The sequence below is a fragment of the Neodiprion lecontei genome, chromosome 4 (assembly GCF_021901455.1).
Source record: "Neodiprion lecontei isolate iyNeoLeco1 chromosome 4, iyNeoLeco1.1, whole genome shotgun sequence".
Classification (NCBI taxonomy): Eukaryota; Metazoa; Arthropoda; class Insecta; order Hymenoptera; family Diprionidae; genus Neodiprion; species Neodiprion lecontei.
In genome coordinates, this window is record NC_060263.1 from 16803788 (window position 1) to 16814388 (window position 10601).

At 43.9% G+C, this 10601-nt stretch overlaps 1 protein-coding gene across 1 annotated transcript; it reads right to left on the reverse strand.

The window, feature by feature from the left end:
- Positions 1-2739: 2739 nt before the first annotated feature.
- LOC124294250 lies at positions 2740-8233 on the reverse strand. Its single transcript, XM_046739140.1, has 12 exons — positions 8098-8233; positions 7349-8025; positions 7188-7279; positions 6888-7109; positions 6681-6823; positions 6451-6614; positions 6305-6390; positions 6111-6232; positions 5809-6024; positions 5467-5740; positions 4404-5395; positions 2740-3725 (listed from the first exon to the last, which is right to left on the reverse strand). The coding sequence occupies exons 1-12, from the start codon at positions 8125-8127 to the stop codon at positions 3330-3332; spliced, it is 3414 nt and encodes a 1137-aa protein (XP_046595096.1). The 5' UTR covers positions 8128-8233; the 3' UTR covers positions 2740-3329.
- Between the last annotated feature and the right edge of the window lie 2368 nt (positions 8234-10601).

The window sequence follows — 10601 nt, forward strand, 5'->3', positions numbered from 1 at the left end:
TTTCAAGGAGTTAAATTAGCAATTTCTCATTGACACCCTACCTTTGTTCAATTGATTTATTCTGTTGTATTGAGAGTACGTAAGGTTTCATTTTGCATTCAATGATTATCGCAAAGCGACCAGGATCCCTTTAGCCTGCTTCTAGGCCAGAAACTCATCTTCGCAATGTCTCAGTCGATTCTCCTCTTGCTGGCTAACTTTAGTTTCTCTCAGCCTCAAGGCCTACCGTCACAGACATATCATCTTAGTAAGAATTATTCATTCCTTGTTAATTCAACATTATATTCAATAAACTTACTTCTCAATAACCTTCTGCAGCCACCTCGACTCTTAATAACAAAAAATGTTCGTTACGACTTTATACAGTTACGTTCGATATTATTTGTTGAGAAAATAACATTTTTTTTTTTAAGTCTACCCGAAATCGATAGATCTTTATGTTTCGATTTCGCCGTTTACGAGAAAAAAATCAAAAATGGCAGATGCGACCTTATACCATTTATAAATGTGATGATTAACAATGTATTTTGGTGCCGAAAGGGTGTATCCACCGAACACAAGGCTTTAACCCCTCATTGCTTGTTTCGGCTAATTTTACTGTAGATATGCGTTTTAATTGCTTTTTTACTGAAAAAAAAAAATAATGATACGCCCTTTTACCACCAAATTCACACTCTTGGCGCATTCCTTGTACTATTAGACACGCGATATATTTATGATCGTTGTGTATGTGTGTGTGTATGGAAAATCCAACAAAAACATCTAAATAAATAGGAATGAAAATTATAGGCCCGTTGATACCACAAAATAATGTAATAATAATCATAATAATGAAATCCATTTTGTAGATGTGAGTTTGCCTACGTAATACACGGAGGGAAAGGAATTCTTGAACGAACAAAATAGGTTTCGTTGGCGTGGACATTCACTTCAATCTAGTATCCCTCATTTGTTCCAAATACGATCACTTCAATTCATCAATTTCGATTTAGTTGGTTTATCAAAAAGATTTAGTCGATCGAATTCTTTGGTTCGACAAAAACCTTTCTCGTCGCGATCAAGTAAAATATTGATTTAAGCGAACCTTTTCATGTGTTTTTCAAATTAATTCAACTAAATATCATATCATTTGAAGTTTACGTATGGTTCCTTCAAATAGCATGTTCATTGACAGAAACAATTAGGTACCTACTTTAAATAAAATAAGTACATGAATCTAGGGAACAAATTTACATGGATTGAACATGGTTGAATCAGTTGCACTAATTTGTTTTACGAGGTAAAAGAAACCTCACATTTTTTGGAACAAGTAGCGAATATATTCATCTTAAACATCAGTATACTAGTACTATATACGGCAACTATAGGCGGTGAACTTTCTCGCTACTGAAATGGCTTCAGAGAGAGTTAAAACCGGGTAGTCGGTTAGAAAATCAGATACAGATAACGTAAGATAAATTTATCATCAGACCTATTACAAACGAAAAAAGCTTAATACGAAGCTTCGAATGTTCGAAATTGATATTGAGGACAATTTAACAAAAACTATTGTCATATGTTCATTATATACTTCTACATATACAGCACAATGAGTTTTCGGGTTTTACTCGTGAAATATTAAGTAAATCCCACGGAGTTTTAAGTCAACAGAATTATAAATGATATCATTCGAAGAATGCGTTTTCTGCGCTTAAATATTGAAGAACTTTAATGTTCAGTCCATGAAAAAGATTTTTGTAACAGCAAATTTCATTACCTGCTTCAATCATTGAACTCTTGACTCAACGAATCATGATTTAGAACAAGCCTAATTTGTACTAATACAACAATTTTATACTTTTGAAGCAAAAGATTGAGGTGCGTTCAATTAAATTTTTAGTCATTTCAATAACACATTTTCTTGATACAAAATTCGCACTATCGCAAGAAACTAGCGCCATGTTATCTTGAATAAAATAATAACATGATCATTCAAAGGCTGGATTCAATTCTATATTAAGTTGTCACAACTATTTCGTTGGACAAAAGTATTTTATTGAATTAAGTAAGTATTATGTTCACCGCATTTGACTATAGCATTTAGTTGAATCAAATGAATGTCACCCGACTCAAATAATTTTCATCTTTTTTGATTTTAATCTTTCCCTCCATGCAGGTATAATATATATATCGTACACGTCATCACGAATTTTACCTCCACGAGAGTTTTTCCAACAGCGAAACGATCCGTGCGCCTGATTCAGGCAACCGAATCTTTTCGCTGTTATAAAAACTCACGGTATGGGTATATATTTGAATATTATATGTGTGTGCGTGTGTAGCACATAATGACATGGTATATCATAATACACAGAACTCATTTCGGTAACGATAAAAACAGAATGAAAGCGAGATTAGCAAAAAAATAAATTTAGAAAAGGAATAGGCATTAAAAATGGGAAAAAATTTCAAGGTCCTTGATTGCTTAAAAGTTCTTGAAACGAATGGTATGCGATCGTTTGCTTGATTTGTTTTTTTCTTCTTCACCGTCGTGAAGAATAATTAATGTGACAAATGAACATACAACAAGAGAGACGAAGTACTGAGGTTACATGATACACGACATCACGTATCTATGTGCTTCTTCGCTCTTTTAGATTACTCGTCTATATCTGCGTAAAAATTTGTAACGGCAGTTCAGTGATAATTTTCTCTTTCTCAAACCGCTGGGGCATTTACATCTTGCCGTACATCCCATCTTACATTCTAGATAAAAAGTAGAGAATGCGAGGAGTTTTGAAAAATGCTATATACTTATATAGTGTTTACAATCGTTCGTTTAATAGCTCATTCATGAGATGAATAATTATTACACTCAAATAAATTGTAGTCTTTTGAAAAATTACTAAAAAAATAAACAAAAAAAAAAAAAAAATGCGAACAACCAAACAAGAGTAACAACAACAAACTAATATTAGTAACTTGTCTCAGACCAATATGATATACATAGAATAATAAATTTACAAAAATGAATGATTGAAAAAAAATAGGAAACTTATAATAACGCATTGGAATGACATCTGAAATTGCCTTCCTGTGCAGTTGTCGTAAAGAGCGCCTGATTAATTCAATTATAATTTCTAGTTCATCTCATTAGTTAATCGATTAATTATCTTTCCTTTGTAGGACGCGAGGATATCTTCGACCCATCTTCGTTTACCCGCACCATCCCACATCATGCAGGCGTCTTCATTATTACAGATACGAACGAATGTAGGGTTGTTTTTGTGTTGCAAAGTGTCGATGCGTTGGGATACTCGCCGCGGTAGGACCGCGTGATTCTTTGATTATTATTCGCTGCTCTCCTGAAGAGCGACAAGCATCTCCAAAGTTTTGGTAACTTTCCTGGCTACAACATGACCGCAGTCCTCGACTTCGTGCTGCTGGACGACTTTGGCCTCGTCCTCGGTTTCGTCTTCCCCCTTTTGCCCCGACGACCTCTGCTGGCCACGGTCTCCGAAATCCTTGTCTTCGTCCTGCAGCCTCGGTTTCAACTCTTCGATCAACGGCGATGCTCCGACCCTTAAAACGTCCTCCTCACCACCACCGGTTCCAAACATCTCGAACTTCCTCCCGCATCCCAAAAGCCTGTCCTGCTCGTTCATTGCGGCCTCCGTTTCCCGGTGATCCTCCTCCGTGAAGCCACGGAATTGACGGGTCGTTTGTATCGTAGCCGCAGCTGCATCCTGTATCTCGTCGAAAAAGAAAGGTTCGTTAAAATGTACCCAAACATTATTTTTCACGCGTCTCGAGATTGATACTGGCAATTTTCCTGGCCTGGTTGCAGAGAGAATTGCAGATAGGAGACTGTGCGGAAGCTCTGATACAAGTGATTGCCGCTGCATGTTATTGGGTTGGGTAATATATTGCTTACGTCCATTCTCCACGTGACGTAACTCATTCGATCATAGCAAAGCCAATCGAGCAATTGTTAAACTGATTTGTCGGTCTATTTAATGAATCGATAGAAAAAAATGGTCCAAGGGAGAAAGTGATTGCACTGAAATCTGATTCGATGGACGAAAGATTGTGTCCAGCGGAAAATGGGCATGGAAAGCTAATACAACCCGAAAACATTGGAGCGTTATTACGTATACCACGGTTTCACCGTACAGCACAAGTGATAAAATTTCAGAATAAGGTCCACATAGTCCCACTAACACAGTAAAACGAATTGCATATTCATCGGTTGACATTGTCGCGACCAAACTTTTATACCTGCACAGAGGCATTAGACATACGGTGAATAAGTCATGGGCACTGTGGACTAAGTGATGAGCCATTCTAGATCGGTGTATCACTGTCCGTTCCCATACGAGATACATATAACCTCCCGAAATGTGCACGCCTGCATTTTAACCTACCTCCGCATAGTCGTGGACGTCAAAGTCTTGCGCCGGCATTTTACCCCGAGCCATGGCCTCCCTGGACTTGTCCATCAGGGCGCTTGCCGATTTTTTGGCCCGCTCTCTCTGCTCGGGGGTTTTCGGCGCGTTCACGTTTCTCGTGATTCTAGCCCTCAGTGCGGCATCCATGTTGGGGAATTCAGCCTCGTGAGAAAGATTCGTCGCGAAGTCACCGTCACCGGAATAACGACTTGATGTCCGTTGATCGGCCGATCCCACGTTTGTTTCTCCCGTCTCCAACGGCGTCAGACACTTGTTTGTTTCGAAGATACTTGCGGCCGACTTCAGGTCGTCCAATTCGCCCCGGAAATCCTCGCGCTCCTCCAGCGAGAGCTTTTCCCCCGTCTCTCGGATCAGCGTGGATATGCAGCTGTCCAACAGTGGCGACGGCTTCGCCGTTTGCCTCCGGGTTTCCCTCACGACGTGTCTTCTGCACCTCTCGGCCACGCTCTCGAAGCTCTCGTTAGCTCCTCGAGGCACCTCCGGGTCCCCGCCCCCAGCCTCCACGATCTGCAACTTTTTTCGGCTGACTTCAGGGCCTTCGATTTCGTGCGCACGTTTACCGCCCCCCGTCTGCTTCACCACGAAGTGATTGGGGGCTGGGTCTTCCGGACCCCTGACCACCAGCGAGCCCATCGCTGAAGTCAAGGACTCTTCTTCCCGCTGCTTCAGGATCTTCCTTACCCTCTGCTTCCGCTCCTTGGTGTTCCACCATTGCCCCGTTTCTTCTCGAGACTTCGAATCATCCGTTTCCTCGCTCCGTTTACTCTCGCCCCCCCAACATCTGACTACTTCTCCGTTTTTGTAGACGATACCGTTTTCTTCTGTGAACTTCCTGATGTCTTCGCAGAACTCCTTCATCTCCTCTCGCACCGAACTCAGCTGCGAGCTAATGTGATTTTCTGACGTTGACAGTGGTTCCTCAGACGATTCATCGCCCTCGGCAGAAACTGGAACATCAGATCAAAATCTGAGGATGGAGCATCACTGTAAATATAATTTTCTCTTAGCCCTATAGTACCATTTCTCATATCCTCAACCAGAACGCAGTCCTTTTTCACGGATACGGGCGACCTGACAACGTTGTTATCACCCTCAACCGGCCGCAGAATCTCCTTTCCTAAATCGGTGCCGAGGACACAGTCAGAGTCTGGTGAACAAGCTTGGTCTACTCTGTGCGTCCTGTTGTCTAGGACGCGTCGGGCCAACCGCTTCCTTTCCAGGTCACCCGCAACATGTTCCTTTATCTCCGTCATATCTTCAATTAGTCTCGGAGGTTTCCCTGGTGCGCGAATCTGCAGGTAAATTCGTTGTATTTTTTATTATTTCGAACGAGTTTAGGCGTTCACGGTCCAAAGCTCACCTCGGCTTTCCAGGGTAGAAGAAGCTCCTTGATCTGTTCATCCGAAGCCTTCCTTTCGGAGTCTACCAACAAAGCTTGACTTCCCGATCTCTGGGACTCGCTCACTCCCGACAAATCTTCGACGTAGTGATCCCGTTCATCTTCGTTTTCATAGTCGCTCGACGAAGACGGAGACGGAGACGAAGACACTGCCTTCACCCTATCTTCTACTTCCAGCTGAAAAATCAGCATGGAATCAAAATCACTGGTGAGTATAATATTAACTTGCGTCCTTGTCAGGGTTGTAAATTTCACCAACTCACCAGTTCCGACGAAACTCTGCAGTCGGTACAGCCTTTGGCCGCCTCGACGTTTTCCGACTGTTCCTTTTCCTCCTTTTCAGCAGCCGCCACTGCCTCGAAGTGCTTTTTTCTGCTCAGCAAAGCTAACGGTTCGGAGTGCAATTTCCAACATTCAAATCACCATTTTACATGTCTGTGTCGATATTACAAGTTACCTGCAACACTATCGTTGATCTTTTTCTGTTCCGCCTGGATCCATCGGTTCCTTTCGGCAATTTCTTCCTCCGGTCCGCCGCGCATCCTAAATAAAATAAAAATCGGCTTCACCGATAATTCAGGCAGGTTCGCGCTACCAACTTACCAAGCTTCGGCGCAAGCTCGGTCCCGCGGAAATACCGGGCGGTCGTCGAGGTAGGTTAACTTCTTACACTTCAGGGTCATAGTTTTTCGGTACATTTTTATAGACTTTATCACCGGGTTTCCGGTCAGCGTGACTACTCGAAGGCTCTTCATCGCTCCGAGAACCTGTATGGATAACGAGAGTCACGGTTAAACGATAAAACGATCTAGTGTCGAGAGTTTAACACTCGCCTCGACCACCTCGAAGGATTCGATCCGATTGTGCGACAAGTCGAGAATCGTGACGTGGTCCAAGTCTTTAAGGTGTTCGAAGTCGGCTGTTTCGCGGAGGTAGTTGTGAGACAGATGAAGCGTCTTCAGGTTCTTCAAGCTGTCTGAAAGGTAAAACGGTCGGGAATTGAACAAATTTGTCGAACGCTCGACGGGAATCCGACTCACCGAGGTTCTCGATCATCCTTATGCTGTTGTGAGCGAGATTCAGAGTGTCCAGCTTCGGTAGGCACTCCAAATTCTCGATCTTGCTGATCAAGTTGTGATGCAGGAAGAGGCACCTCAGTTCACCTTGGTTATCGAGATTCGCTATCTCCCGGATGCCGTTGCTTTCAAGCCACAAACACTTCAGGCCAGTGTAACGTTCGAGACTCTCAATGAACGAAAACCCTAATAAACCGTCGTTTTCGATATCAATCTTGCACTAAACGGTATCTAACGACAGTGATTGCCATCATTTCGTCTCACCTTTGAAGTGGAGGTAGAGTACGTCGTTCAGATAAGGGGTCTGGTACAAATTGTTTTCCTTGCAGTGTTTAAGGATGAATTCCTCGGTCATTCTAAGGGCAGAGTTGAAACGATTTCCTTTAGAACAGTCCTGCGTAATTGAATCGGCATCGTTACGTCACCTTGTGCCGTGCTTCTTCTCGTCGTAATCGTACGTTTTTCCTTTGATAAAGTTTTCCGGCGGCTTCCTCATCAGTTCCTCGTATATCGACTCTTCGGAATCGGAGCCGTCCGATCCAAAGCTTGCCAAATCTGCGTAAATCGCGTTTCCCCGGGCGATTTTCTCCTCTGCAAATTCCTCCTCTCTCGTTTCACCGGTTATTGACTCCACCGGATTCTCCGCGGCCTTTAACCTTCTCAGTTTCTCCACTGCCTCCGATTTTGTAAACGGCATCTCAAGCTCACCGTCGTTACAAACCTCCTCCAACGAGTCGTCCGAGCCGCTGCTTATCACGCGCTCCGATTCGTCATCCCCCGGGTGAAACTCGGCCTTGACAGCGTCCAAGGCATCGTCCCGTTCCTGTTCGATCCTCCTCTTCGCCTCCGCGATTTCCGCCAACCTTCGCACGACGTCATCTTCGTCCTGCGGCCCGCTATCTTCTGTCATTTTTGATAATTCGATCAGACTGGTCTCCGCCTTCTTGGATATCACCACGTTAGCTTTGTCCACATCCTCGATGATGTCTCTCAAACTCTCCAAGACCTTGTTCGGGTCATCCCTACCCGCATCTCCCAACCTTTTTGATAACTCTTCATCGATGTCGCTGAGGTCATTGAAGCGTGGTTCAACCGCCTCGATCTGGACATGAATTGTTTTATTAACTTGAGTGAGCAAAAGGGAAGGCCAGAAGCTGCTGAATTGTATTGTAACCTGAATTATCCGGAACAACGATCCTTGCATGATTTCAAGCACCACGTAGATGGCGCAAGTATAACTATAAACCCTGCGAATGTATAGTGTACACGTATTTTCCTCACACCATTTTTACACCTATTGTAATTGTGCGTTTGAATAGTCGGGTGTATAAGTTGAATTTTCAATTCAAATTGTATTCGTTGCATAAAACGATTGACGAGTATGTTCGTACGCAGCCGGTGTCAGTCGGTGAAGATGTGCCAATGTACCATTATTACAGTTAAAACTCTGCGAAAACTTCACCCCAAGGATACTCGTTTCCTTTACATCACAATGTGGTCTTTACTTCGAATGCTGATTTAAACAATTTTGAATACCCACCGGTTCTCGCTCGTTTCCTGACCCGCGAGTTTCCACTTCAGCCGGCTGACTCATGGGACGAAGTCTGACCAGTCAATGAAAAGTGATCGAATGCATAGAGCTCATGAGTTGCGGCGAACAGCAGAGGCGTGTGTTGGGCACTTACGTCTTGGCTGTTTATACCTTCGTTCGAAACACGGCGACAGGGTAAATTTGACAAGCAACTTTTGCGACAGGGTCAAGTCTCGACGTTACTGATCCACGAAGAAAACAGAGGACTGTTACCGTGGCGACGCGTTTCGGTTATATTCTTCACGACGCGGTCGTTTGGTCGATCGAATGGAGCGAGTCATATCATACGCGTGCATTTGGTGCAGCTTGTCGGTATCACGGGATCAATAAATGGTGATGGTACCTGAGGTCGAGCGGCCGCTCTGTACCTTATACGTGCCATGGTTTATACTTGGAAATTTGAAATTGATTGGATTCTCGATTCCTCCTCGACTTCGAGATCTGACAATGATGGACCAGTCCATGTACGCCGGTCGGCCAGACTGTCTCCGGGTTTTTAACAGGTCGCATTTCAATGCCCGGCTAGTTTAAAGGAATCGGTTAGAATCTGCCGATTCCTCATTCAAAGTGGATTTAAATCCGATACCGCCCCCGAAGATTTGGCACGCGTTGCTCGCCGCGTCCTGAATAGAAAAACTAAACGGAGGCCACCCACCATTCGCGCATGACACACGATTTGATTTTCAAAGTAGCCCTCTGCAGCTCTGCCGTGCCGTGTGCTGTGCCTGCCTGCCTGAATCCTGAAGATGGCGCATATCTCATCACTTACATAATCGATTCCTGATCAAAATCTATTCGCCAAAGTTAAAGGGGGCTCCTCGGTCACGCTCGACCATATTGCATAGTACGTTGTATATCATCTCGGCATTTAAATGCCCTCGAATACACCGTATAATCGGCATTTGTACCTGCCGGTAAGAGAAAAAAAGGAAAAATGAATTAGAATAACACCACTCTCAACTGCCGTCTCGAAGAGGATCTCACGGTGCGCGGTTGAGAAAATTTATCGAATCGAACTTAATTATCACCACCGTATGCACGTTTTACGAATCCTGCACAATTCATCCGCATCGTTGCGCCGGTGTAGCGAAAAAAAAGGACCTTTTACTACGGGGCTTGCCGATAGATGCTGCCTCTGCGAGGTCAGGGTCATGGATCAAGAAGCTTCACGTTCAGCTATAGTTGAATAATCAGCGTCGATCTGCTACCGACGAATATCAGGACGGAATTTAGCGAATTCAGGTTCTCCGGTTTGCCGTTGTGTATTCGCATGGAATAATACAGTTGGTCCCGCAAAAACGGGGCCTCGATATTCACCCAGGTCACCGTCTGACGTGTTGCGTGTTTCCCGTTTCGCGCATCGAATTGCGCAAAGCGGTACCGCGGTTCGCCCTAAAAATTTCAATACCAAAAATCCGGACTGATTTACTCGCCCGTGTTCACCCGGGACGAAATTTACAAATTGCCGCATTGCCGAGGCTGGTATAACTTCCCGGCTGTGATCTTCGCACATCCGTGATATTCGCGGTGGCGGAATAAGGCTGATACATCAATTCTGACGCGGGAAGGCAGTCGGTCGAAATAACGCTTTTATACCCACACCTACTACTGTAACCCGACGGGGATTCTTCTGTCTCTCATCTTTTGACAAACATCCGCTCGCCCGATGGCTTGTGCTTTTTAAATTGCAAATTATCAAGATGTATACATACCTGGGCATGTATCGCACATCTTCAGATCCGACCCAATTATAATATTCAATACACCTGCGAGGGAGAGACTATAATCTCCACATCCGCGTGTAACCGGACTATATTTCGGTATAAATTCCCATCGCCTGTTGTAGAATATAATCGCTACGTGTATCGTGGCTGTCGAAAATTGGCTCGAACGTTGGAAAATTTTCATACGCGAACCGATCCTATCCCGGTATCACAACCCCCTGACTATTCGTCATCGATATTTTCTCAACCATCGAAACGAAGCGCTTAGACGCCATGCCGACTCTGGAACAAATCTATAAACTAGGTCTGGATTATGATCGCGGTGAAATTCAACCGTAAAACCTTTTTCCGGGGCACAATTCA

Excerpts from the sequence above, each read along its gene's own strand:
- LOC124294250 (XM_046739140.1), bottom strand. The coding sequence starts at position 8,127 with ATGCAAGGATCGTTGTTCCGGATAATTCAG. Across the intron at positions 6,615-6,680 it reads AATCCTTCGAGGTGGTCGAG|GTTCTCGGAGCGATGAAGAG; the intron begins GCGAGTGTTAAA and ends TTATCCATACAG. Across the intron at positions 3,726-4,403 it reads ACGTCCACGACTATGCGGAG|GATGCAGCTGCGGCTACGAT; the intron begins GTAGGTTAAAAT and ends GACGAGATACAG.